The sequence below is a fragment of the Netta rufina genome (genome assembly GCF_964035555.1).
Source record: "Netta rufina genome assembly, chromosome: 7".
In the NCBI taxonomy this organism is placed as follows: Eukaryota; Metazoa; Chordata; class Aves; order Anseriformes; family Anatidae; genus Netta; species Netta rufina.
The window spans coordinates 34,111,041-34,138,841 of NC_140130.1; the positions used below are offsets into that span (position 1 = coordinate 34,111,041).

The following is a 27,801-nucleotide window of genomic DNA, read 5'->3' on the forward strand; positions in this document are numbered from 1 at the left end:
TGCAGCTCCAGTGGTTTTGCAGCCCAAGTACTGCAGGGGACATAGGCTGTTCTGCTCCCTTCCCATCATCCAGGCTCATTCGGGAAGATATTTTCCCTCATCCTCGATGTTTGTTGATAGTTCTGTAAGCTGGATGTAAATACACTCTGCAAGTGTACCTTGAAAGGACCCAGAAATAAGGTTTCTGACACTAATGCCAGCTGAATGCTTTCTAATGAATGCAACAGAAGCATTGGCAGGTATTTACAGCACGGGCTACCTATTTGATTGTAATGAAACACAACTCGTTTCTTCTTTAATAGCCACAGTAATGACAGGGAACCAGCTCAGTAAAGTGCTTACATGAGGGAGGGGATGGAAACACGAAGTCACTGCAAAAGGTGGGCATCTTGTAAAGGAAGGAGAGAAAGTATCAACTTCAGAGTTTAGGGAGGGAGGTTTTTATGTTTTAGTGATGTCTTACAAGAGGAAGTGCTCTGTGTCAAGTACTGCTAGGCTGCTGAAAGCTGCTCTGTAAACAGAAAGCTCTTGTAGGACCTGTCATCCTTACGCTTTGTGCCTTCTGCAAATAATTAGCTTCTCACAACTGATTGAAATGTAGGACAGCCACGTTGCAAATACCTGTTTGGAAAATTCAGCAGAAAAATAGCTGGAGAACATTACCAGAGCTTTCAAATCCTGGTTGGAAAAGCAGCGTGCGTTGGTTTGACTTGTGGAGACTGAGATGTTGTGTTTGTTGTATGCTGATACTGATAACATGGAGGAAAAAAAAGCCTTGCTTCCCTAACGGAGGTGATTCAGAACCTCCCAGGTGGCTGCTGCAGAGCTGCTGGTCGTGTGCCAGGCCTGGTTCTCAACCTGTCTCCTCTCCCCCAAAGATAGGTAACGAGGAGCAGCAGGAGAAGCTGCTGCGGGAGTGGCTGGACTGCTGCGTGACGGAAGGAGGGGTCCTGGTGGCGATGCAGAAGAGCTCTCGGCGGCGCAACCACCCTCTGGTCACCCAGATGGTGGAGAAGTGGCTGGATCGCTACCGCCAGATCCGCCCGTGCACATCCCTTTCCGACGGCGAGGAAGACGAGGATGACGACGACGAGTGAGGGTGGGACGGGGGCGGGAAGTCACCAGCGCGTAGCGTCTGACCTGGAGTTAGGGCTGTGCTGTAGCTGTTCGTGGTGGAACGACCCAATTCTAGAAGCAACATGCTGCAAAGGATTTCTCGAACCAGCATGGGGAGAGTCTAGAAGCTCATCTGCTGCGTGGAGAGCACTAAATGGGCTGGACTACAGTTTGTATAAAAACAAAGAAAAAGAAACAAAACAGCTAATTTTATTATCAAGACAGGAGAAACAAACACTTTTTCTTTCTGATTGTAAATCTGTCTATAAATGTACCGCATGTGGTTGTGTAAGAGGTTGTGTAATAGGAAAAGTATACCAGCATCTTAATTATTGCAAAGAAAACTTTTCAAATAAGGGCACTTACGAAAGCACACGTTAGATGGATTTCTCTTCCCTCTGAGATCCTCTCCCAGTAGAACTTGGGATTCTGCATCACCTTTAGATACTCTGACACACTTCTGTGAAAGGCCCTTTGATGTGAAAGCTCACTAGTGCCCAGGTCAGATGGTCAGGTTTTTTTTGTTTGCACAAAATACCCACAGCAAGTCATCAGCAGAAATACACTCGTTATTTACTAATGCTTCAGTTACTGCTGTGCCCACAAAATAAAATCTGAACACTATGAAACAAACTGGAAGAGAAGGTAAATTTTTCATTGAGTGAAATGATTTGCTTCCTGAAAAAGTTTTTTTTTTTTTTTTTTGTCTTTTTTCTTCCTTTAATAGTTAATAGATTCCCTTTGATATACTTAAGAATATTTATTCAGAGAAGTGACCTAAAATATATGGATTTTTTTTTTCCGGTGAGCATATACTAAACCAAATTGTGTGAAATCTGACGACTCAGCCCTGATTGATAATTTTGTATCGTCCAAACTTTTGTCTTGCTGTGATACAAACTATATCTCATCGCATCATTTACTCTTTCATCACCTTAAACATTGCTGCAAATGAAAAACCATCTTTTTAAAGGGTTATTCCTTGGTCATCACATCTGATTGAGAAGAAGAAACTATGCTAAAGTTGTTTTTAAAAGCACTGTTATATATTTCTCAGTATGTAAGCCTGGGAATTTCTTGCATGTTGATTGATGTGGCCATACTTATGTAAGTTCCTAAGATTGTAAGTTCAGAGTATATTCTCCAGTAGAAATTTTATTATATTTGATAACTTTAGCCATGTAACCTGTAATGGATAAAGTTTATCTAAAAATCTCACTTAAACACTAAAGGTTAATGCCAGTTTTTACATATACAGTGCAATTCAGGTTTTCTTGAAAAGCACTTTTGATGGTGTGGTGGTTGAATAAGGAATTTTTTTGCAGTAGCTGAAATTGTTTTAATTAGAATTTGGAACGAAGCCCCATAGCACATATTTTTATGTAGTTGAGAGCTATGGAAACCCGGAGGAACTTGCTGCTTTTTTTTTTTTCTTCCAAATGCTGCTTAGATTGGTGTTGAAATGTGCACAACTCCTACAGAAACTTGGTGACGACACCAAAAGCCTAGAAATAATGAAGTACTGTATTAACTTCGCAATTTTCCCATCACAGATTTCATGGAGGTTTATTATGAGATGTCTTCACGTTTTTGGCCATTTTAGCTCCTCTGGTTGGTGCATGCGCAAACTTTCAGGTAAAAGAGTGCATGTTTAGCTGCAATAGCCGTCTGGTTTACCTGAACTAAATAGGCAAGCTGCTGATACCGAAGAGGTTTTCTGACAAGCATACGGTCCCTGTTTCGAGTTCGCTTCCTAAACTGGTATCATTTCGTCCTTTTTTTTCTTAACTTGCAAGCGAAACCCTTTTATTCCTCGTCGAGCTGATGACCTAAAGCTTTGCTGTCAGGGGAGCTGAGCGCTGGGTGAGCTGGGATGGGATTTTACGTGGCCTGAGCCAGGGTGAAGGGTGAAGGACATGGGTGAAGAAGCTCGCTGTAACTCGCATCCCAGCTCGCCCAGGGCCCAGCATTTGAGATAAGCTCCTACCTTTGGCAGGCTGCTTCAAGGGGTGTGCGAAGCGTTACCCTCCACTTCTTGCAGTAATGTTCCGTTTCGGGAAGCGAGGCTTCCTTCTGACATGGGGAGAATAACCAACTAATGTGAAAAGTACCCTGAGCCACGCTGCACAGCACGCCTTCCCTCACCTCCTGCCGCTGGACGTGGGCCCAGCGTCCCCACCGCCACCTTTCCGTGGCACGGGGACGTTCCCCACGCAGTTGCAGCTGCCCTAAAAGCATGCACCGTGCTCTCTGATGTCTGTCTGGTTCTGGTATGAGAGGACAGTCCTGGTACTCCAGAGCTCTTGGCTTTCTTAATCATTATTGTTCTGTTCTGATGTGCTGTAACATGGTATGTTCAGGTTAACGAGCTTCCCAGCTCGCTTCGGATCTGGTGAAGTTTCTCTTTTTCTTTTTTTTTTTTTTTTTTTTTTTTTCCAAAATCAAAGTAATCCAAACCTCATGTACCTGTAGATTAAAGAGATGCAAACCCCGGCTTTGTGCTAGCCCGGTAGTCAGTGTACGTTAATGGGTGCTCTCCTTCACTTGCATGCTTGGAGGTTCACAAATGGGAGATTAATTTGCAAATGTCACCTTGCAGCTGGGCAGCGAGTACATGCACAGCCCTGGTTCCCGGTGTCACTTTCCCCATGCCCAGCACACAACTTGGTGTTTCATCACTGCCTCCTTCACGCCTGCTCATTTTCCTGGTTTTATTTATGAACTCCTCGGTGACAATCCCTGTATCTCTTTGGTTTTTAAGACATTAAAATTTAACAATTCTGGGTTCTTCCAGAGCTCTGCTGCACGGCTCATGCCAAATACCCCCAGCAGTTGGTTACACCGCTAACAGGAAAAGTCTCCAAACACCCACAAACCTTTCATTTGCTGCTTTTCCCCTTTCTCCTCTCACTCAGCAGTGTCCATTCACCTTTTTTTTTGTGTGTGTGTCTGTATTTAGCGTGTTTGTCACCTTCAGGCTGCTTGTTTGAAGCTCCTCTGCCGTTCCTCCAGGCTCCCTCCGTGCCCTCCTCCAGCGTGGCTGCCAGCAGCGTACCGGGCGCAGATCTTCAGCAGCAACTGTTCGTCTCCCCTTTCCTTGCCTAATCACATCCCACTTGAAACCTGCAGCCTGGGTCCTCACCTTGCTTCTCCCTGCCCTAACTGTGGTGACACTTTCCCCTTTTTGCCTTCCCCTGGTGCCCCTTGGTGTTTGCACAAGGGGCACGTGAACCCATCGGGGGGGTACCTTAATGCTGCTGGCCATCCCTAGGGAGCTTCCTTTTGACCCTCTGCACCTTTCACTTCTCCCCCTGCTCAGCTTGTGGCCGTTCAGCAGACGCTGCCCTGGCATTGAGGCCAGGTACAGACAGACCCTGCAGCCCTTGGGGTTTTGAAATCCCTCGACTTTTGGGGCCGAGCCTGCTGCTGGCAGCGGTGGGTCCGAGACCTGGCCCCCAGGAACGTCCTTGCCCCTGCGAGCTGGCTGTTCACAAACGAACAGAGGCACCAGATTATTTTAAAACAATTCCAAACCTTAACATCAATTGGACACTTCCTTCACGTGGTGTTCCCCATGACCTCTGCACCCGACCTGTTTCGCCCTCGGTTTGTTGATAATCGGCGGCGCGCTCTGCGAGCAGTCAGGCAACCTCCTTTTTAACGTGCGTGATGCTGGTAACTAGTTTTCAGCTTAATTTAAAACAACCAAAATACAGAGTTTTGGAACCGAGAGCCTTTTTGGTTTCAGCTTTTTCCTCAGTCCCTTTCCGTGCCCGCCTGCCTGCAGGCACCCTGCGAAGGACGGGGTGGACGTGGAGCCACCCGGGCACCTTGCGGCTTTGCTCTTCAGCCCTTCGTCACCGCCTCACAGCTCCAGGAGGTACAAAAAGGAGCGCGAGGTGTAGCTGCCTGTGTAGCACGGGGACACCCTCCTCTTTTCCACTAAAACCCTCCTCTTTTCCGCTGCCCACGGTCGGGGCAGCGCTTTGGGCACGCAGCAGGCACGTCCTGCGGCAGCGACAGCTCTTGCCTTCCAGAAATTATAGAAATTTTATCACTTTTTATTGAAAACTGCACTGAACGCTAAATGTCCACCTTTACAATAAACAAATACAGGAACGGTAACACACTAAAACAAAACATCTGATAGCCATTGCTTTTTTTTTTTTTTCTTTTTTTCTTCTTTTTTTTTTTTTTCTTTTTCTGTTTGGGACAGCTTAAGGTTTTCTTGTCACAGAAACAGGAATGTACCCATACAAAGGCTCAAAATAGGCCATCGCAAAAACAAAAAGGCGATGATTCACAAAGGACTATGAATATAACATGTAACTAGTTGATACAAATCTAATAGGATTTGTTAAAATCAGTCACAGCTAATAACACGTTTTGAAGTGTTCTTGTATAAAATAGCACGTGAAGAAAAGAAGACTTTTATCCATGTCTAAAAAAGTGGGTTTTGTTCATAGACAGTCTGACAAGTTACCATAAAAAGTGTTTCCTGAGACATAAGGAAATGCAACATTATTCTTGAACCCTTTCCAGCTCAAGACTTTTCCACTTGATAAAATAGCTGCAGATTTAAAACTGAGAAAATATATTTGAGTACAAATAGTGTGTGAAACGTAATAATACTTTCTTCTTTTTTTTTTTTAATATATTTTTTTATGTTTTTTTTTTATGTTTTTTTTTTTTTCCTTGCATCATTGCAGGGCGTAGGCGGATGCACAGCTACTTTATTCAGTGTAGGGGCAGAGAAGAGCCTGGCCGTTGGGGTTTTTTTTTTTCGGGATTTTGGGGCCCTCCCGGCCGAATTCTCTCTGGAGAATTTTGGGCACGCGTCGCCGGCCCCGGGGGACCCCGAAACGGATCCGAGCTGATTTTTCTTCTGCTCCTGAGCCGGTATCGCTGCCTCCTGTTAGGAGAGGTGACCGGGTGCGAGAGTAAGGAAAGGGCTGAAGCCACATAATGGTTTCCTCTTAAATTTCTATGTTAACTCGGTAAGGATTGCTCGCTGCAATTGTTTGGAGACAGGTGCAGAAGCCCTGCTCTTCCCAAGGAATCGAGGGGAGAAAAAAATCGATTTTTATTTCGTGTGATTGATGCACAGATGAAGGAAACTGAACACACAATAACAGAAGCCGATCATTAATGTCTCACGTCCTAGGTTTCAGCGCTGCAGTAAGCGGGTGACTTCTTCGGGGCTTGACTGCTGTCGCTGGGTCCTTAACACTGGAACATCAATGATGCATCTGTCCAAAATCAACATTACAAATTCCGTATCAAATTCTTTTTTTGTTTTGTTTTGTTTTGTTTTTCAGTCCGTGTATAACTTCTTTTCCAATGTCTCTTGGTCCCAAGTTTATTGAGTGGTTTGTTTTTTTTTTTTGTTTGTTTGTTTTTGTTTTTGTTTTTTTTTTGTTTTAAATTAGCTGCTATTGCTCGTTGGGATGTTCCCTGTTGTCCCCGTGTTTCGTGGGCTGGTTCGGCGACGGAGCTTGCGAGGGGTGCGCCACGGTGGGCAGGTTGTGGGTGACGGGGATGCCGCCGGGAATGATGCCCTCCATGGCTGCTGGGATGCCTCCCGGCGCGACGCTCACCATCCCGGGGGGGTACCTGGCGGGGGGACACAGAGAGGCAGGGTTTGTCACGGCCCCGATGACCCAGCGAGCCCGGCAGAGGCCACGGAGGGCAGGGGAGCAGAGAGATGCCACCTTTCTGCCAGCATTGGCAGGGGCAGCGTTGCTATTTCTCATTTCATGCACGTGACCCAGCTTCCTGATCCTTCCCTTTGTGCAAAACTATCACCGATCGTGGCAATAAACGCTGGCACTGTCACCTACACGGCGCTACCCACGGGTAGCACAGCTGGAGGCGTGGTGCCGAAGCCCAAAAGTAGGGATTTGCAAGCAGAGGCTGCAACCAAACGCTGGTTGTGTGTGCTTTGGTTTGGTTTTAACCCCTGAGCAAGCTGCAACCAAATCCCTGGCGTGTTCGAGGGCAGGCATCACTCGCTGAGCCGATGCACTTCATGCTCTGAAAGGGGAGGGAACGGGTTTTGTTTCTGTAGATCCCTGTGACAATCCCCAAATACCCCAGTGACAGAGGGGAGACGAGGACGATGCCAGCACAGGGGATATTGCCACTAATTCCCGAGGTACTTCAATGCCGTCAGGTTGTCCCAGCCCACGTGGCATTGTTTCCCTGAACTCCACAGGCTTAATCCTAAAATTACACACCCGAGCTGTGATCTCATGGGCACGGCAATAGCTTGGTGTGGTGAACTGCACCAGGAGGCAAATATTTCTGCCAGGCAGCTGAAGGGAAAGGAACCAACAGGTACAACAACCACTTGCAGTGGGCAGCCACGCATCATTTTGCAGGGTGCTGCTGCTCTTCTGTTCTGCAAGCCCTAAAAGATGCAGCCCTGATCCTACAGCGAGTGTGGCTGAGCCCACGTCCCCTGGGCCAGAGCCAGCGCTTCCTAGAAGAGCTGAATGAACTGAAATCCTAATCCCTGAAAGGGAACTTCCTCGTCTCAGTGTTATTTAAAGGCTGTTTGAACACAAACCATGTGCTTTAAGAGCACACGGAGCTGAGAGCGCTTTTCTGGAGAAGCTGTGCTTGTTCCCCCTGAGCTGGGGCAACCTCTGGTGTCCCGGCCGTAGATGGGCACAGATTTCCTTAAATTTAACCAAGCAAACCCGGACAGAGGAGCTGATCAAAGCTGCAGTTGGTTTTTTTGGCGTGTTAGGTTAAGTCTGGCTTGGTCTGGGAGCCCTGGCACTCGTGCAGGTGCCACGCATGGGGCTGCTGTCCCACCACCAGCAGCATCAGGAAAGGTTTCCCCCCCAAAAAATGTACCCCCGTAGGGGAACCCCTGCGCCGGGCAGGCTGGGGCCGTCCTTTTCTCCATCTTACCTGTATGTGGCACCATTGAGCTCCGGATGGATTGCTTGCTGATCTATTACTGACCACGGCGCCGTCGTGACAAAGAATTCCTTGTTGACGCAGTTCCGTAGGCTTTCTGGGATGCGCCCTGCAGTGGGACGAAAGGGAAGCAAGGGTCAGGAACGTCCTGGTTTTGTCACCCTACAAGAAGCTCCGATTCTTTCATTTCACTCTCTTTGTTGGTGTGAAGGAGGAGAAAAGAATGCCAGGCCAGCCAGGCGTGGAGCTATGCCACCCACATTAATGATGGGACAATTTTTAGGGCAAGAGAAATGCTGGAGTATGGCGAGCATCATCTTGGGGCAAGCTCTGTTCTGGCAGGGTTTGGACGCAGATGGTTTCACGGCTTTGGGGTTTATGGCTGGCATGTAGCCTTACAGGGCCTGCACATCTTTCGACAGCAGCTTCTCAGGGCTTTGGGGTTAGTGCCACCGAAAGGGGCAGCAACTCCTGCACCGCTGTCCTCGTCCTCCCAGTCATGGTGGCGGCCTTTGCCGTGCTGCACGTGTGCGCCACTGATCAAAAACCCCAAAACACACACAAAAAAAGGAACAGAAACATGCCCAAGCGGCAGAAAAGTAAAGTTTGCTTTCTCAGTCTCCCACTGGGAAGAAACTCAGGGGTAGGACCCCACGGTCTGCAGGAGGGCGAAGCCCCAGCTGTGCCCCTCGGGCTCCTCCCGGGGCCGGGTACCTGTGATCGCGCGCCGGATTTCGGTGGCAGCAGCTTCCCTCATCTCTAGCGACGCCTGCTCGCTGTACCAGGCGGTGTGCGGGGTGCAGATGAGGTTCGGAGCATCTTTCAAGGGGCCTTGGGCAAAACTGTGCGCAGGGGAGGGAAAGAAAAAATTAATCGGTGTATAAAAAAGGAGAACGAAGAGTGTTAAGAGCGGAAAAAAGGTTTGAGGCCCGCCCCCGGCGTGTGCTGTGGCTGCTGGGCTGGTGGGAACCCACCGGAGGGGGATGGACTTTGTGGGGTTATCTCTTTGGGGGAGCACTTTTTATTAAAAATTGTTTCGGGAGGCACAAGGACACCACCAGCACTACCCCATCCCGAGGAGCTGCACCCCCTTACAACCAACCCCTTCTTGGCTGTCGCTGAGCAGGGAGCTGCAGCCTGCGAGCAAAAACGCCCAAGGACACGGGAGCAGTAATTGTGCTCTCAGCAGCTCGCTTCTTGTTCCAAGCTCCCCGAAACCCCAAACATCCCTCACTGTGCCAGCCCACAGCCCGTGGATGCTGCGAGGAGCTGGTGCAAGGAAGGAAGGGAAGGAAGGAAGGGAAGGAAGGAAGGGAAGGAAGAAAGGCAGGAGCACCACGAGGGCCTTACCTAAACGGTTCTGACTCGTGCACGTCGAGCGCAGCCCCTCGTATCCGTCCCTCCTTCAGGGCTTGAGTTAAGGCCTTCTCGTCCACCAGCCCCCCACGCGCCGTGTTCACCAGGAACGCGCCCTGCCGCATCTGGCGGCGCCGGGAGAGAGAGCAGTGAGATCTCTGTGCCCTGGACCTGCCCTGGGGGGCACCCCGGGGCTGTGCCCTCATCCCCTGCTCCTGCAAAACCCCTGGGGCTGCAGGCAGGGCCCCACTATGGGGCACAGGGGTTTGGTGGCAAGGCCAGCGCGGGCTGGTGGCAGCAAACACCACCCGATCCCGCAGCCACGGAGCCAGGGAACGTGCTGCACCCCATAAACCCCACGGGACACGGGGACACCAGCAGTTTTTTGGGTAGCCCACGGGCTGGGGGGGCGCAGAAACCCAGCAGCAGCGCGTGTTTTGTGCCCGCCTTCGTTACCTGCTTAATCGTGAAGTCGTTGATCAGGTGGTGGTTGTGTTCGTTCAGGTTGCAGTGCAAGGAGACGCAGTCGCTCTGGTAGAGCAGGTCCTGGAGCGTGTAGACTCGCTGCACCCCCAGGGACCTCTCGATGCCATCCTGCAGGTACGGGTCGTAAAAGATCACGTTGAAGCCAAACGCCTTGGCTCGGACTGCAACCGCCTGGGCAGTGCGACCTGTGTGCGAGGGAAGGAGAGAGCTCACTGAGCCAGCCCCGGCTGCCACGGCCCTGCTTTGGGCACTGCAGGAAGAAATGCAGCCCGCTGAGGTGCTCTGTCCACCAAAACAAGCCAAAAAAAAAAGAAGAGAAGAGTTCTTTCTTTCTTTTTTTTTTAGGCAATGTTTGGGGGTGGTTTATCTTCCAGCCTCTTGCTGAAGGATGTACACGTGGCCAAGACAGCCGGCACGGCCTGGGAGCACAGGTTCAGTATGACTGCTGTGCTGGGGCAGGCAACCCAGACATCACCACGTTGTAGTGCTGCTGGAGACCCCCTGATCCCAAAAATGATGCTCTGGGGACAGGGACTCAAACCGGTCCCTCATCCAACGCCCCTCCAGGGGCTCAGCCATGGCTTACAAGGCACAGCCCTTCCCCAAATATGACCAGAAAGCATTCCCCCTGCGTTAACCAAACCCACCCCGGTGCTTCTGGTCTCCAAAACTTTAATTCCAGCCCTTCCCATGGCACTAGAGCACCGCGGAGCCGCCCTGCCCACCTACCGAAGCCGATGAGGCCGAGCGTCTCCCCCCGGATGCGGGCGGCGCCGGAGGCCACCTCGCGGATCTGCTCCACGCTCTGCACCCGCGTGCCCTCCCGCAGCGCCTGGTACAGCCACGTGTTGCGCCGGTAGAGGTTGAGGACGTGGCACACGGTGGAGTCGGCCGTCTCCTCCACGGCGGCCGAGGGGATGTTGCAGACGGCGATGCCTGCAGGGGGACACAGCGCGGGGCACAGCCGTGGCTCAGGGGCAGCCCCGCACCTTGTTTTTTTTTTTTTTCTTTTTAATCACATTTTAAACTAAATCCTTATTCTCGGTTAGTTTTATCCACCTTCAAAGCGAATTAAATCGTGCTGGCACGAGTCAGCCCTGTTCCACAAAAGGGCTGTTCAGCTATCCTGTTATTTCGGGACCAGCTACGGCAGAGGGAGAGGAGCGCTCAGGCGTGGTGGTGCGCCCTGTCGGCACTGCAGGGCCAGCTCCAGGTGCAGCGAGGCTTTCTGGCTCAACCAGAAAGAGCCAAAATAGTTGAGTAACCACGGCTGTTCGAAGCCTCTGACATCCCCAGGGTTCACAAACGAATTGGTGAAACGTGGCCATGGAGGCGCGAGGTGCCATGGTAAGGTTTGGGGTGACCGTCACCACCACGGCACCAGCACGGCCTCGACCCTGATGCCAACACTTCTGTGGCAGCACCTGATGGCTCCCGGCAAGCAGCACAGGAGCACACACTCCTCGTGGTGCTGGGGTTTTTTTGGGAGGTCCTTCCCAGGGGACGGCCGCGCCGGCACGGCTCTCCCAGCCCGGCACCGCGGCCGCCCCCGGGCGCCGCGCTCCATAAGGGGGCTTTTGTTCCCCCGCCACAAAAGGGGCATTTTCAGCCAAAAAGGAGATAAAGAGAGATAAAGAGAGCAAATGGTTCAATTCTGGCACCGAACGCCCGTTCTGGGGGCGTTTCTCCTGTCTCCCCAGCAGCAGCCACCAGAGTATGCAGGTAGGTACGGGTCATCCATCGCCTGCACAGCTCGAGGGCCACCTCACGGAAAGCAATCCCAATTAAACTTTACGCTACATTTGTGGGCAGTCATTACATTTCCTGCTCTAAACCGCATCATTTGGCCACCCAATTTGCTACGTGTAACAAGAAGGATTGTACCGCAGCATCCCATTATTTTATTCGCTGTATTTTTCGTTTCTTGATGTTCAGAGCCTCGGAACGTCGTTATAATGGATAATAACAATAAGAGTTAAAAACAGGGGGAAACCATTACACCGAGAAGACACCGTTCTCCTCCCGGAGAAGAATAATTCACTACGCTGAGAATTGCTTTTTTAGGAATGCCTATTTGAGACTCTTATCGCCATTATCCTTGTAGAGTGGCTCACGTGCAGTGCCTGTTATTCCGAACTTCCCCAGAGATCACCCTTAATACAAGATACCCTAAACACTATCGTGGGACTTCTGGATAGATGAAGCCTTTGGATCGGATGAGCAAAAAAAAGGTTGCTACAGCTGCTAGGATCACAGATATTTATCAGTAGGTGTCTGTAAGTCGGTGGCCCCAGCAATGCACCCTGCATTTTACCCGTTCCTGGGGCATCCTTGACAAGGTGGCACGGGAAGCAGCCAAGACCTAACACGCAGTCCCTGTCCCACACGAGGCCTTCCCAGCAGTAGGGGCATGACTCAAGGAACCCGATCGGATCAAGAGACTAAGCTTGCTGGATAAAATTTAATAAAAAACCTTTCTTTCACCTTTTCTAGAGCTAAATCAATTCCCCTATGTCAATACCGGTGAGTCCGAGGGGCAAGTGGAGCTACCGGCAGCGCAGGAACAGAGGCCTCACGTGGGGCAGTTTCAGCACGATACGACTCTAAACGATGCCTTCTAAAACTGCAGCATTTTGTTTAATTCATGGTCATGTTTTCTTGTCACAACACACTCCACACGCAAAATATTTAAGCTGCACCTTTCATTTCAGGGCCGAATCCACCCCGTTCGGGAGGTCCCGCCTGAACCTCCCTTTGGTTACCGCTCCCCCAGGGGGACTGGGGGCCACCGGTGCTGCTCTGAAACACTGGGAGGGATGTGGGGATGTGGGAGGGAGCCGGGGTGCAGGACCGAGACCTACCGAGCTCCCCCGCCGCTTTGATGTCGATGTTGTCGTAGCTGCTGCCTATTCGAACGATGACCCGCAGGGCCTTGAACTTCTCCAGGTCCTCTCGGGTCAGCGTGATGGTGTGGTACATCATGGCCCCCACGGCTTCGTTTAATACCTGGAACAAAGCAGGGAGATGTCAGGAGCCACCAGGACGCTCGCAGGGGACACGTGCGGCTCCTGGAAGCCAGGGACCTTGGGGATCAGGACTATTAGACAGTAAATCCCTAGGGATTTGGGAACGAACTGGATGGGCATCTGGACATAATGATGATCCATCCGGACAGGTAGGGAGAGGAAAACAAGCACGTTGCTCACCCAGATGTTTTTCCAGGCTCCTACCTATCAGAAACCTCTGGAAACCCAAGACCCAAATTCTCCAAGAGTTGCTCATCGATCGTTGGGTGCCTCATAAAGAACCGTCCTTCCCCCAAAATGTAATATCTGAATAAATGAGGTTGGTTTTCGTTTTCTCTCCCAGCTCCTGGAATTGATTTCTGATCACTTCAGACCTCCCTGGAGCTACCTCAGCGTGCACAGAGATAACTTGGACACGAGCACTTCCAGGGGCTGAGCTCCCCAGCAGCAGGGGAGGTGCAGGGCGCCGTGTGCTGCTGCGGCACCGAGCGAGCAGGCTTCAAAAACTAGGAGAAATATTAATGGTACTGAGGTCAGAAATCCCACGCTAAGAGATACGGTGACTTTTTGCTCCTAAAATAACCCCAGGCTGAGTTTTTATCTGCAGCGCCCTGCGTCGGTGCCGGCTGCTGACCCTCTCGAGGCGCAGCTTTGCGTGTTTTGTCCTCGAGAGGCACACGGGGCAGGACGAGGAGCGTGCCCGGCCCCCGCCGCCCAGCCCAAGCAGCCCCCCGGTACCTTCTCGTGGATCTCCTGAGTTGATTGTGCGTCACAGAACGCGACGGTGGCCAGGTCCTTCAGGATGGGCATCTCCACCGTGCAGTCCCTGCCGTCCAGCAGTGCCACCAGGGGCCGGGGGTGCATGGGGCCGTTCATGATCTGAGGGCGGATACCTGCAGGCAGAAGGAGCGCAGATTTTACACCTGATCTGTTTTTTTTTTAATTTTTTTTTTTTTTTACCATTTTGACCAGAAAGACAAGCCTGAACAGACTCCCACTAAGCAAAACACCATTTATTTATTTTTTTTTTCTGTGGAAAATCACAAAAAGAGCAGGGCGCCAACGACCCCATCCATCCCTGTATCCCATGGGATGCTCTGGGACGTGCAGCTGGAGCCCCACACACGGGGACAAACCCAGCGCAGACCCCACTCAATGCTTACCAAGCCTCCCCATGGGCTGCTGCCTCGAGCAAATGTATATTCAGGTGTCTGCTCAGCTGTGCTGCTTTTTTTCCTCATTTTACAGCTCCACGTTGAGGCTGGGAACCGAATGAGAATCACCGAGGGCTGCAGGAAGCCCCACCTTTGTATCCTATTAACCGCTCAGCCGGGGATTAACAAGTTCATTTTTGGACAAGTCACTTTGACATTTTTGGGCCTCCTTTTACCGCTCAGGAAGGCCATTCGTTACGTTAGGATTGTAGGAACAGCTCAACTGTTTGGTGGTCATAGTTTTGGGGAAAAGCAGTAGTTTTGGGCACAACGGGTTTTACTTCTGCAGCCACAGCGTGAGCAGACCTGGCCTCAAGGGCTTGAGATTGGAAACCCCTCGCACACAGCACCACCCTCCTTAGCAAAACACACAAGAACTTTGCAGACTACTGGAAAAAAAACTCTCTTTTTTTAAGCATAAAGGTGAAAATCCCGTGTTGTAGCTCGGCGTGCCGTCCTACACAGCGGAAGCAATAAATGACTTGAGCACATCGGGGCGAGGTTGCTCTCCCTCCATGCCACACCACCAAAGTCCCGATTTACCCCCTGTTGCAGTAAAATTGTTCATGATGTTGTTTGGGCAGGGAACCCAGGGAGTTGTTTCCCCTATAGACAACCTCGCTGCTCCTTCCGAAACCAGAGACCCGTCATTAGCCAAAGAGGGTTTCTGGTCCGGGGCTGGGGTTTCTGGGGCGGGTTGGACGTCTCACAGGGAGCACTGCAGAACAAATGCTATTGTCTGCGGCGCTACGTGGGGCTGTTGGACTGAGGGAGGACGAGGCCGGGAGCGGGAGGCTCCTCTGGGGAAGCTGCCAGGGGCTGGGGGTGCTCGGCTCCCCGCAGAGCACCGCAGCCTCCTGCCGAGCCCCGGCACAGCCCCACGTGCCCCGGGCATGACAGCAAGGGAAGGGAACTGATGAGAACAGCATGGAGCTGCTGCTTTTTTATTATTATTATTATTATTTATTTTTATTTTTAAGGGAAAGTTAAGTGTGCCTTTTTGTCCAGGATGCTGCTGGTGAAGAGAAGCCTCCGGAGCGTGCCAGCATCAAGAGCATCGCCCCGGGGCCACACGGGGTGGGAAGGAGCCACGAGGGGAAAAAACAACCCTGTAGGAACAGAGGGGTTCAGAGGGGTGAGCTTCACAGCCCCACGTTCCTCTTGTACCGAACCAGTGTAAGAATAAAGAGCAGACCCACCCGGCAGAGCCAGGGGGGAAGATTTCCAGCGTCACGCATGAGCGTTTTTGGAGCGGGTCCCTCTCTCCGCCCTCCCCAGCGAGCTCCCCATCAGCACGCACTGGGAGCGATGCGTCGTGTTTGCACGCCTTTCAGCCAGATGGGACTGCAGCCGTGTCAGCGGGCAGGGTGCAGCGCCGAGATGGTTTGGGTAACCGCGAGGAGCTCGCCGTAAGCAGATCAGCCAGAATAAAAAGCACGCAGAGGGCTTACACAACCCGAAGCGAAGCGCTGCGCCCCGGTGGATTGTTTTCTCCGTTTAACAAGGAGGTGAATTATAACCCTGGCTTCAACACCTGCTAAAGGCAACGGTCTCCAGGACGTGGAGCATCACCTATCCGCCTCACGCTGAGATTATTCCAAAAAAAAAAGGGACAAGGTGGTGCTCTGGCAAGGTGCTGTGGTGGTGCCAGCCCCCAAAATAAGGTTTTTTTTTTTGCTGCCATTGCATGAGCTCCTCTGGAAGTGGACCGACACACACAGCTTTTCTTTTTTGAAGCAGCATCTGTGCCTTGGCTGCCCTCGCTCCTCTTCCTCACCGGGGCCGCTCGCTCCAGCTCGGCGGGGAAAGTTTGGGAAGGGAATGGCTGCGAGAAGGAGCGCACCACGCACGGCAAAACCACGTTTTAATTAAGACCACCGACAGGTTTGCAGCCTGGATCCCCCAATGTGGGGCTCCCGGCCCTACCCACAGCCTTCTCCCGTGTGTGCTTCCCACAAAACCAGGCGAAACTTGCCCGCTTCTCCTCCCGCTCTGCGCCCGCTTCATTAACAACGAGGTATGCCTGGACCAGAAAGTAATTAAGCAGCCGGGCGCTCCCTCGCGATAAGGCAACGGGGCTGTTAACCCCTTGGGAGCCTGTCCATGGAGCTGCTCAGCCCCTCCTGGGGCTGGGACATACTGCCCTGGCCATGTGGCCCCAAATTCGGCTGCTTCCCTGCCACCCCTGGCTGCCCGTGAAGCCCGAGGTCGCCGCGAAGTTGCCGCCAGGGTTGCTCGATCCGCCTCTTCCCAGCGTTTTTGGCTCCCCGTGGACTCTCGCCAGCGTTTTCGGCGGAGAGCTTTTTAAGGGAGAGGAGGAAGGGTTCATGGAAAAAAAAAAAAAAAACAAAACAACAAAAAAAAAAAGAGGAGAAGGAGAAGGAGAAGAAAGCTTTTGCAGTCACACTGGGAACTCAAACTCCACCCCGGCTCGCAGGCAGCGCCGCTTGTTGCACGCAGCCCGGCGCATAAAGTGCTTTTGTTTCATTTTTAATACACAAAGCCTGCTTGTCCTCTCCTGCCGCTCCTCCCCTTTGCCACCCACTTGTATCCGATTCCAATGGCACCCCTGCCAGCAGAATTAGGGAGTGCTCCCTGCTAAATGGCAGCCTTTGTGTGGCCGCGAGCCGGCTGGTACTATCTCACCGAAACAAAAGCAGAAGCCATTTGCCTAATTCTTATTAATCTCAGTTGCCTACGCCACGCAGCATTAAGGAAAAAGGAAATAAATTAAAAAAAAAAAAGGAAAAGCGAGCGTTAAACACGTTCCCTTGCAGTATATAAAAGTGCATCGAGAAGCGATGCCGGCCATGGGCCGAACCGCTCATTCACCACCAAGCAGCTACAGTTTTACAGGCAGCTACACACTTTATTAAACAAGCAGAAAAGAAACAGGAAATTTCCCCTTGCCTGGAAAATGTTGCCTCCACATTCTTCTTCTTATTAAAAACCACACATGGCAGTGGAGGAGGAGGGAGGGAGGAGGAGGGGGGGGACCCACACACGAGAAAATACTACCACTTTGCAGTGCGTCGACTCTCCTTGCGTCTACGAGGGGGTATCTTCAAACAGGCGGTCCCACGGCCCACAGCTGCAACATCTCAAGACAAATGTCTCTTTGAACGCGGAGGGAAAAGAAAAGGCTTTTGTCCTGAGCCACAGAAGAATGGTCTGAAATTGCTAGAGGAGTTACAGTCACCTCCGTGCGGCTCCCAACTCTTCAGAGCACTCCCTCCAGACTTTGCCGAAGCTTTTAACTAATCATCGTTCTTTCCCAGCCCTTGAATAAAATCATGTGAGTGCCAGCCAAAAAATCTTATGCTATGCACACTAAAGGGTTTGTATATGTCACAGTTTCTTTTCCCCCTTCCACTCCCCTCCTCCTATTGACTTGCACATACGTCTTTTTTTTTTTTTTTTCCCCTAGTTGTCTCGAATGGATTTAATCTGTGCCATGCTGCGTTTTATGTTTGTTTGGGTTTTATTTTTTTTTTTTTTGAAACTTAAAAATGAAACATGATTTTCCACACTGAGCGCATTGAACGAGGCTCCGGGAACAGGCTGGTAGCCTTCAGCAGCAGCAAAAAAAGGAGCACAAAGCACGGGGGGAGGCGAGCCCGTGGGGATCTCACCCAGCGCCCATGAGCGAAGGGCCAAATCCTTTTGTCCTGCGTGTGCCATCCACGGGGTAACGAGGGGTGGAAGGGCATTGACAGAGGGATCCAGGCGGCCCTTCTGTGAGCTACCTTGGATCCTGCAACCCAATTTTCAGGCACAGATCCCCAAACCCAAACCAGACAGCTGCTGGCACACTGGTGGCACCGGCTGACATGTTTCACCTGGGACACACACAGTACTTGGGGAAATCCACCAGCAAAGAGCTCCACCTGCACCCAGGTATATTTTTTCCACCCAAATCCATGGAAACCCTCCCGAAGATCCCACCAGCACAGCCCCAGCTCCTTGCGTCGGCCTCCACGAGCTCAGTCCTGAAACAGGAGGCTAGGTCGGGAGCAGGAGCAGAGCTTCCCAAAGAAAGGATGCTCATTCCTTCCCTGAACTTCCCAGTGAGTCAATAAATGCTTCTCATCACAAACACGTGAGAAAACGAAGCAAGACACAGCCTTTATCTCGCAGTCAGGGGAAAAGAGATATTTACTGCTGCTCCCAGTGGCAAGTACTCTGGAGGCACTTGGTGCTCTGCAGGCACAGCCACACAAATACGCAGCGGGTACAGAAAGTGACATCAAATTGCTCTTCCATAAACCACGCTGGGCTGGGGTTTAGGCACGCTTCAGAGAAATGTGAGGGGCAGGGTCCCCGCAGGGACCACCTCGTCCCTTTTGGGTCCCTGTTGGGTCCTTCCCTACCCTCTGTCTCCTTTTGTCTTTCCCCTTTTACCCAAATGGAAACAAACTACCTCATTAAAAAATAAACAGCTTGTTCCAGGAAACGGACAGCTTTCTTTTTTTTAAAAAAAAGAAAAAGAAAAATAAAATAAAACAGAGGAGAACGATGCTGATGCTTTCCTCTAGGTTTCTCCCCGGGTCCAAACTTGTCCCAATAAAATGTGGGTTTCTTTGTGCAAGCAGGTAGGAATTGCAGGTAGGTGTCCCCACCACAACAGCCAGCACACGGCAGGGCCCCGCTGCTGTCCCCAAAATGCAGGGTGCAAGGGAGGACGGGAGGCTGCTGGGCTTCAGAGCACCCTGAGGGATTCGGGGTGCCCTGAAAAACTCCAAAAATCCAAAAACTGGAGATGCTGCTTGTTGGATGGATCACGCCAGGCCTTATTTCTTCTCCGTGTGCACAGAAAGAGAGGGGGACGTGAAACACCTCCACGCCCAATCCCCCCAAACGCTGGGGCAGCCCATCTGCTGCCTGCGGCACGATTCGGTGTCTGCAGTTTAAAAAAAGGACCGTGCCTTCAGCAAGCACTGCGGCACAGAAAATAGCCCAGCCTGCCCGTTTTGGGGAAAAATTCCCCAAAATTCGTTCAAGTTACATCATCACGAAGAGAGAGACAAAACCAAACCGGGGTGTTCATTTACCTCATGGGACAGCGCACCAGCAAGAAACTGATGCCTTGACTCAGGTCGTTTGCAGCAAAAAGAAAAGGAAAACAACCCAGCTAGGATCTAGCCCAGGCTTTTTTTTGGGGAGAGCAACATGGGGCCTTCAGTGAGGCCCCAGCTTGATGTCGAGAGCCTCCCCTGAGCATCCTTCGGCCAATTTTCAAGTGCCTCAAGGGGCTGGCAGCAGCCTCGGCTCCCCGTGCTAACGCCACAGATGGGCCGAGGTCTGAGGCAGGGCTGGGACCACCCGGGGAGCACCCAGAGCCCTGGCCTGGGGCTGAGGGCTGGTTTCAATCCCTAACTCCATCAAAACGTCTCAGCCAAGGGAGGAGGAGTCCTCGTGAGGAAAGGGGCTCGGCCCCTTCGTTAGCAGCCTGGCCCCGATGGCCTTCTGCAGGGGAGCTGCAGGAGGCCCTCGTGCCCAAGGAGGCCGTGCAGGATGCTCGGGACACCCCACTGGGAGCCCTCCTGCTGCCGAGTGAGGCTGGCTGGCTCCCAAAGGAGAGACTTCAACACCCAGGGGTCTTGCCAAGGCCTCGTCCTCCGCGAGGCCTTATTAAAATAGCTCCTGGGCCTTTGCCAGGCGCGCGAGCCAAGCCCGAGCCGTCTGTTCGGCGACCCTGCTGCAAGGTCATCCCTTCTGGAGCCCGAAAACCATCACCGTGTGGCCTGTGCAAGAGAAATGCTTCTGCCAATTGTGCTTTCTCCCCTTCCACCACCATTCCTGGTCTCTGCTCTCCCATCCCCACCTCTCCTCTGCAGTGAAGATCAGACCAAACCTCGCGGTGGAGCCGAATGTGAACCACCGCCGTGCTCCCACCCGTCCTGCAGCACATTTCCACGCCTGGTTTTGCCTTCCTATTTTCTTGCTTTGCTGTTTTTTTTTTATTCCTTTCCCATCCCGGTTTGTGCTCCCTCCCTGCCCTGCAGCCCTGGTGCTCTCCCGTCTCTCCGTGAAGAATTTGAGAAGGATTCGGCTCAGCGCAAAGCGGGATGGCAAAATGCAAATGCATGGACCAGGGAGTAACTCTGGAAGGTCCTGGGAGGTGCTGAATGCCTGCAAATCCCACTAATTTCCCCAAGATAAACACACTCACTTCCTCGCAACGCTGGATCATGACTAAATGAGGGAAAAACCTAAATACCAGCATTCAAAAGGACTTAACTACAACCTACATGCTATTAAAGTTGATTTACTTTCACAGCTAATGCTTTACAAGTGTATCTTAGGATTTTATCATAGTTACACTGAAAAAAAAAAAAAAAAAGGAGACGTGTCAAATTCCTGTTGACATTTTCAACAGCCTAGAACCACAGAAACACAGCAAGCAGAAGTTTGGGCATGGCACCAAGCCCCAAAACCCACCTGCTCCCCACGGCTTAGCGCAGAAAACCTCAAATCCCGGGTGCCAGGCTGTCCTGCCCTGAAAGCCCCAGCTCCTGGCCCTTCTCTGTATTACGACAATATTTTTAATATTGTCGTAAAGCTCTCTCCATAGATACATCAGTAAAATAAAGAAGGGTCACAGGGAGGATTTGCTGCCTTCCCATGCCATGCTTGCAGCTGCACTCCCCAAAAAGCATCCTCTAAAGGAGCTTCCAGTGGGATTGGGGCTACCAGGGCCCGACATCTTATCTCCCTGCGAGGCTGCTCGCCCAGCTGGGAAAAACAACAGCATAAAACTCCCCCTGAGAAACCTCAATCTCTTTATCCAACCACTCTGAAAAAAAAGATTTCAGAGATGCCACACAATACAGCCCTTTTTAGCTGGTTCTGCTCTCGAGCTGTGCATTAATACAGCTGAGGCTAAGCTGGATTGAGGGAATTTGAAATCGGGGCACTGGCTGACATGGAAGGCTATCAAAAAAGGAAAAATCACTCCAAAAAGAAAAAAAAATGAAAAAGTCCACACAAAAACAGACTGCGAGCTGAAAATTTCACGTGGTCAGGGTGAACGTACGAAATCTCTCACTGGAAATGCTGCTAATAATAGCATCCCGTCTCTCGTTACAGAGAGTACACTGATTAATAAAAATACACTGATTAATAACAAGCTGCCAGATCTTAGAGTATTAGGATCCCAACTCAGTTAATCAATAGCTTTTAGACTGAGGGAAAAAAGTGGCGGCTGGGGCAGGGAACTCCTCTCCTTATTTTGGAGCCATCCTTTTTTAATCCCCTGACTTTGTGCCTCTGCAGAGCCTTGCTACCTGCTGCTCACCAGCAATTCCTGGATGTTGAGAGCATCCTGAAGGTGCAGAAGGGCACTGTAAGTAGTTCAGAAAGAAGTGAGAACATGCTCATACATTTACAGAGACTTCCCAGGTGCACAAAGGAACAGACTTTTGCGGCAGCACGTAGAAAATTTGTCTTTGTCTATACAGATGTCAGGATTTTATTGGGAAGCCTCAAGCCAGAAAACTGTTTTGTAATTCGGGGGTATTAAATCTTTCTTAAAACGTTCATATCAATTCAAACCAAATGAGATATCTCTTGCGAGCTGCTTTTGAACTCGGTTCTTTCAAACATCCATTAAACCTTTTGAAACTTCAACACATTTTATTTGTAATGTAACGTGCAACCGTGGAGATCTGAAGAAAAGTCTGTGGTCCCGAAAGCACGTATGTGTGTCTAAGTGTTCGAGTTGGCCTAATAAAAGAAATTATCTCTCCCTGCAAACCCTGTCAGTCTCCCAGGCTGAAGCAGCTTTCCAGCCGGGCTGTTCTGGAGCCCTGGACGAGCAACACGCTCTAGGAACGGGTGAGAAATGTCACCTGATGTTTTTTCTCATCCCTGGCCCCCCAAAAGTTCTCTGATTAGCGATAATCCAAGGCTGTTCATTTAACATTTCAAACTAAGGCCATGGACCAAGAGATGCCTATTAAACACTGCCACTATTTGGTACCAAAAGCAGCTCTTCACCTTGAGACACCTGATGCTTTGAGACGGCTTCGTCAGCAGAAGTGATCCCTGTCCCCATCGAGGGCTTCTGCATGGAAAAACACCTCTAGTGCTCGCAGGGTGCACTCGAGGCCGTTCAGCCAAGGCTGGATTAGACCCGCAGTGTTTTGCAAATCCCCCCTTGTACTTGTGCCATCTCCCACCTCGCCCATACTCAGCCCGGTCACTGCATGCCAGCACCTTCTGGTTTATGGAAACCGCATTCACCGTCCAAATATTGTGCAGTTCCTCGAGTAACACAGCTCGCAGCCGCCCTGATTTATCAACAGTGTTTAGAATAGTATCACAAGTAACGATAGATGGAAAATATATTTTAAAGGAGAGCTATTTAAACTGCGATAATCTGGAAGAATCTTTGCTAATCTGCTACCTCTCCGAGCAGAAGAATTGCACGCTTCCTGGCTTTCAGAGTGAAACAAAAATGAGCACTGGCAGAGCAAGCAAAACCATCTACAAATACAAATCAACCTTTTCTCCTTGTGAGCCGGAGTCGCCCAAGGGATAACTGCATGATCATGCTTCTGATGTGTTTATACAGCACATTTCATCTTCATTAATCCAGATAACACACTGGCACAGCCTTATTTTTCGAGTCCAAGAGCGACGAGCTGTTCCCCTGCTCTTGCGGGTCAGTACCCACTGCTCCCCTTGACCGGGGCTCCCCTTGCTTTTGGTGGCTGGTGGCACGTGTGCCCAATGCCGGCCCTTTCCTCCCCAATCCTGCTGCAGATGTCAGGTGCTGGCACTGCACAGGACCTGCAGTGAGAAGGGCAGCGACTGAAGCACCATCGGCTCGGATGGATGCTGCTGCGCCCTGCGCACACCAGCTGGGCTCTGAGACATGGGGGGACCTCAGAAAAAAAATATTTGTTAGAGGAGGGGAGTGAGATGATGGGATAAAGCTCCCGTATCCGTATTTTCTTTCTTTTTTTTTAATGAGATGAAGTTCTGGTAAATACTCTTAAAGTTCAAGGTTTTTTGTGCTGTTGTGCATGCACAGGATGCACTGCATCTCCCGTGGCTGCCAGGAGGCATTTCTTATGGGCATCCTCAGTGCATTGAGCAAGGAATAAAACCCGAAGCTGTACAGAAACTGACTGCTCTTGAAACACCGTTAAGCTATAATGGGCTGAAAATGTCTTCATTTTTATGTCTCTTCAATATCACGGAAAAGAAGTCAACGCTGATGTAGGTAAGCGTGGGCTATGGATTTATCTAATAATGTATATGGAAGATAGTGAAAATATTTCAGATTTGCCTGCAGTTATAAACCTGTAAATCACACTGAACATCACGGTAGTAAGCCATTTTTTTTTAAGTTTTCTGTATTTTACTGCTTCAGTAAAACCCATCACCTATCAACCTAAGAGCTGTAGTTGTATAGCCTATGGCTATTCTCAATTAAAAAAAAAAATCGAATTTTTTAATTTTAAAATTGTGACACAAACCCACCAGAAGACCAAGGCATATAGCAAAACTAACCAGATCTCATTTCTTCCTTAGGAGCATGGCAGGGAAGGGGGAAGAAAGGGAAAGTCCTGCACCAAAGCCTCAGAAAGTTGCTGAAGTTCCTCTTCTGGCAGTAGGAAGCAGTTGGCAAGGCAGATGCTGATGCATTACATCTTTTCCTACGTGGTTATACACTTCCTTACATCATACACATTATGAGAGGGCTGGAAAAACTTCCCAGGACCCTGAAAAAGAAGACCCTACAGCGACAATGTGGTGCTTGCATCCTACAGGGTCCCAAAGCCCCTCACACACTCACTGCCCCTGATGTGAAACCACCCCTTGGCTGCAGTCGAGGCATGCATACTGCATGGCAAAGAGGTGAAGCAACCCCGGCTAAACCAGCATTTAACAGTTCTGCACACAAATAAATATGTCTGTGTTTTCATGGTTCATTCCACGAATACTCAAGAGGAAGCTGTACAGCACTCGGTGTAAGCCATTCCTCTAATTAATACCTTTGCCAGTACAAGGAAAAACTCAATATTGCAAAAAAATCTGTAACACGTGGGCAGCTGATCCTTTTAAGAAATATGTAAGAATACAAGCCCCTTTTCAAGCAGTGGCACTACTTTCAGCCAGTTTTCTTGAATCCCTCTCTGGTTATAAACCCAAATGGGTCATCTTCCTTAAACTGCTGTCCTCTCTCTGCGAGCAGAAAAAATCTGTGCCTGTTTGTGTCCCTGATGGCTTCTTCCTTCAGATGGAAAAAGGAAGGTGGTTCTTCCGCAGACACTTGTTCCAAGTCCTTCACAATGGAGACAGCACGCGGAGCTCAGCCAGTGTCTGGAAATCAGTTCCCGAGGTCTCTGAAGCGAGGTGTTTTGTTGCTCCTTCCAAGACGCAGACCTTGAAAGTGGAGCATTGAAGCAGATCCCTCTTCAGGCCGTGTTCGAGGTCTAGCCAGCTGACCCCGGTGGGTTTCGGGGCTGCTGGGCCATGCAGGCAGGCAGCATTAGGTGCAGAGCACACGAAGGACTCCTCCCCGGCACGTGCTCAGATGCAAGTCTTCAGCTGACTCGAGACTGCTGCGCTGCCTCTGTCCCCGTCGGGCAATTCAACAAAAAACCAGTCGCTACTTCCCTGCCATCCACATGGGGAGCGCCTGGAGTCAATGGGTTCAGTGTGGGGATCATTCAAACCAGCTGTGGCTAGTGAAAAGAATCCGTTCCTCATTCCTGTGACCAGGCTTGCTAGAAAGTAGGGAGCAAATGTTCCACCCAAAATAGTTTTGGTCTGAGCGCAAGAGAAGCTATTGGCAACAACAGCGTTGGAAGAAGGAATGCCGTAGCATCAGGCTCAGATGCCTCGCAAATGTATCTTGTATCCTCTATCCCAAATCGTATTTCTTTCTGTCTGTAGCAGGCAAGATCCTGTAAGCGGCTCTGGCAGACAGCTCAGCGCCTTTATTTTGGCTAGCAGAGAGCTCCTTTCCACGTGGGGCTGATCTGGGACGGGAAGCAGATCCACCACGGGGCAGCTCCTCGCCTCTCTGCCCCGCACCCTGCAGGGCTGTGGGTGTCCTCCTGCACCCGGACACGGTGCACGGTCCCTGCACGATGTCCGTGTGTTACCTGCTGGCTGTGTCCTCCCGCCTGAGCTGCTCTGGGCAATTTTTGTTGCACGCTCCCATCGCTGCTCCTGGGTTTATGGTGAGGATGCTCCGGGGTTGTTGCAGCAAGCGGCGCTTTTCTAACGGGGCCGAGAGCTGCTGAAGCGCCCCGTTGGGAAGGGCTGGGTGTCTGCGGGTGATTTGTAGCCTGCCAGGAACACAAATAGCAGAAGGTGCTGGTGGAGCAGCAGACGTGATGAGCTCCCACGGGGTGAGCGCCCAGGCCTCATTCTCTGTGCTGGCGGGCACGGCGTACTCCTGACGCAGCGCATGTGTTCTGAATTTGGTGTACTTCGGGAACGAAAACGGGAAAAGAAGCCTATGTGCTTCGCGGGGAAGTATCAGAGGCGCTGAACTGTGACGCATTGCCATGGCTTTGTCTTCAGGACTTGCAGCAAACTCCAGTCCGAGCAGAGCTGCTGGCAGGCACGGGAAGAGGCGCACGGGTTCCTCCTCGCACACCCTGGTGTGGCACAGCAACGCCTGGCACCACATCCCCATCCCATCCACGCGACCATCAGTGCTCCACGAATGAAGGACAAGGCCCAGCAAGGCCAGATAACAACAAGAATTAAAAAAAAAAAGACCGACATGTTCATGTCACGATGTAAAGGAAGTGACAAACCCCTGCAAAATGAGCTTCCCATTTTGCCTAATCTCTCTGGGTGTAGCCACGCCAGCGCTGGCTGCTCCTCCGTCTCCAGCCTCTTCTCTGGGCAGGGCGAGCGATTCCCAAACCCCAGCAGCTGGCTGGAGCAACCTCCACCTCCTCCTCCTCGCTGCAGCTTTCCCTCAGAGCGTGATGACTTTTAAATCCTTCCAGGCTCGAAGCCCAGTGAGCAGTAAAGCCCGGCACAAAGTGCTATTTATTTCTCGTAACTGCTTTTTTTTTTTATTTTTTTTTTTTGTAAGAATCCAATAAAAGAATAACCTCAGCAGTATTTGCCATGGCCGGAGGTGGATTTGAGGCTGGTGGGCAGTGGGTGTGCTGCGTGGTGGAGCTAAAGGAGAGCCCTCACCATGCCCAGGCTCCTACCTCCCTTCAGTACGAGGGGACTCGAACAAAATCTTCTGGGGAGCTGGAGGCACCGGTATGGACAGAGGGCACCTGGCAACAGCCACAGTGGCTGCACAGAGGTTTAGTTAATTAGGAAGTTGGCCGTGCTCGTAAGGAGGAGGAAAACAATGCTACACAGTCAAGGCAAAGAGCAAGTGAAAACCATAGTGCACGAAGCTACAGGGGAAACAGAACTGGCTCTATCAGCTCCGAAACCACCTGAAATTACCGGGCTGAGCATCGGCACAATCCTGCTGCTGAAGTAGAGCAGCACGAGCTCGTGAATCGGCCTTGGCCTTCATTAATACATCCTGACAGGCTCCAAACATTCCCCCGGTGGTTTAAGACATTGTAAAAAAAATTGAAGGAGCTGCCGTTTTTTGACCTCAGCGTGTCAGGTAAGGAACTGCTGCCGAGCCCTGACAAGCTGTCACTCCATCCCAAGAAATCCCCCGTGAACCCGAGTGCTTCCCATCACGGGCTGCTCCATGCTCTTGGCCAACTCCATGCCCTGCCGGCACGGTGGCACCGGGGCTCTCATACCCTTCTGCCCTGCTCTGGTGGCTTGCAAACCACGGAGCCAACAGAGGAGGGCTAACAAAGAAGGATTCATTTATTTAATCAGCAGAACAAACAGTGAGATCCCGTCTTGAAAGCAGAATGAGCTCTGACAGGAGATGCTTCAGACTGTGCCCGTCTCTTCAGCCGGCGCAGGGAACATCCCGACACGAGATGGGAAACTCCAAGAGTGGTGGAAATTCAGAGGGCTGGTGCCAAACCAGCGCTCCCAGGGAGGAGGCAGCTGCGCTGTGTCCGCAGAGACACGACCCAGGGAAAGCAGGAGGAGAAAACACTTGGCTGTAGAGGAAAACCAACACGTTGATCCCTCCCCTCAGCACAAGGCTCCGGCCAAGGAGAAGCACGGGCCATGGATGGTTTCCAGGGGTGGGATGGGCTGCTACCTTGTGCGACCGAGCACACTCCGTGATGAGGAGTTAAATCTCAGATCTGGGAATCAATTTTCTTAAGAAACGCTTTTAAATGACTGTTTTTCCAAATTTGAACAGAAAAACTCCTTGCTCAGACCCCAAAGCCTCGGGGCTCACTCACCAAGCACCGCGCTGCTGCCTGTTGTGTCTGCCAGCCCTGCTGCAGAGGGCTTTGGGTGGACTGGAGTCGGAGATTTCCCGAAACTGTTCAGGCTAGGAGCTAGATGCCAACAAACAAAGCATGTAAATACATGAACTTGCGAGGAGGAGCTCACCAAAAACTCCAAACACAAACATTTTGTGAATGTTACCCACAGTGGTGCTCGCAAGCATGGAATACTTTCTTAGAAACCCTCTACCTTGAGGGCACCATCTGTCCAGCTGCAGTATTTTGGTTGGCTTGTTGTTGCTAATTCTGGTATTTGCCCTTTTCTCCTGCTCTCCTCCCTCCCTCCTTCCTCTCCCCACTTCT

At 51.0% G+C, this 27,801-nt stretch overlaps 2 protein-coding genes across 4 annotated transcripts in view; one reads left to right on the forward strand and one right to left on the reverse strand.

Annotated features, from left to right (window-relative positions):
• ZRANB1 (zinc finger RANBP2-type containing 1) overlaps positions 1-2,334 on the forward strand; it is a 32,873-nt gene extending 30,539 nt beyond the window's left edge. For all 3 annotated transcript variants that reach the window (XM_084290265.1, XM_084290264.1, XM_084290266.1), the window contains exon 11: positions 879-2,334. In XM_084290265.1, the coding sequence (XP_084146391.1) occupies positions 879-1,097 (219 nt within the window). In that variant the 3' untranslated portion in view covers positions 1,098-2,334. The remainder of the gene's footprint in view (positions 1-878) is intronic.
• A 2,866-nt stretch (positions 2,335-5,200) lies between these two features.
• The window catches only part of CTBP2 (C-terminal binding protein 2), a 115,795-nt gene continuing 93,194 nt past the window's right edge, over positions 5,201-27,801 (reverse strand). The window contains exons 3-10 of the mRNA XM_084290484.1: positions 13,650-13,804; positions 12,747-12,891; positions 10,615-10,821; positions 9,856-10,070; positions 9,394-9,524; positions 8,758-8,885; positions 8,035-8,152; positions 5,201-6,729 (exon numbers count right to left, since the gene is read on the reverse strand). Coding sequence (XP_084146610.1) covers positions 6,549-6,729; positions 8,035-8,152; positions 8,758-8,885; positions 9,394-9,524; positions 9,856-10,070; positions 10,615-10,821; positions 12,747-12,891; positions 13,650-13,804 — 1,280 coding nt within the window. The 3' untranslated portion in view covers positions 5,201-6,548. The remainder of the gene's footprint in view (positions 6,730-8,034; positions 8,153-8,757; positions 8,886-9,393; positions 9,525-9,855; positions 10,071-10,614; positions 10,822-12,746; positions 12,892-13,649; positions 13,805-27,801) is intronic.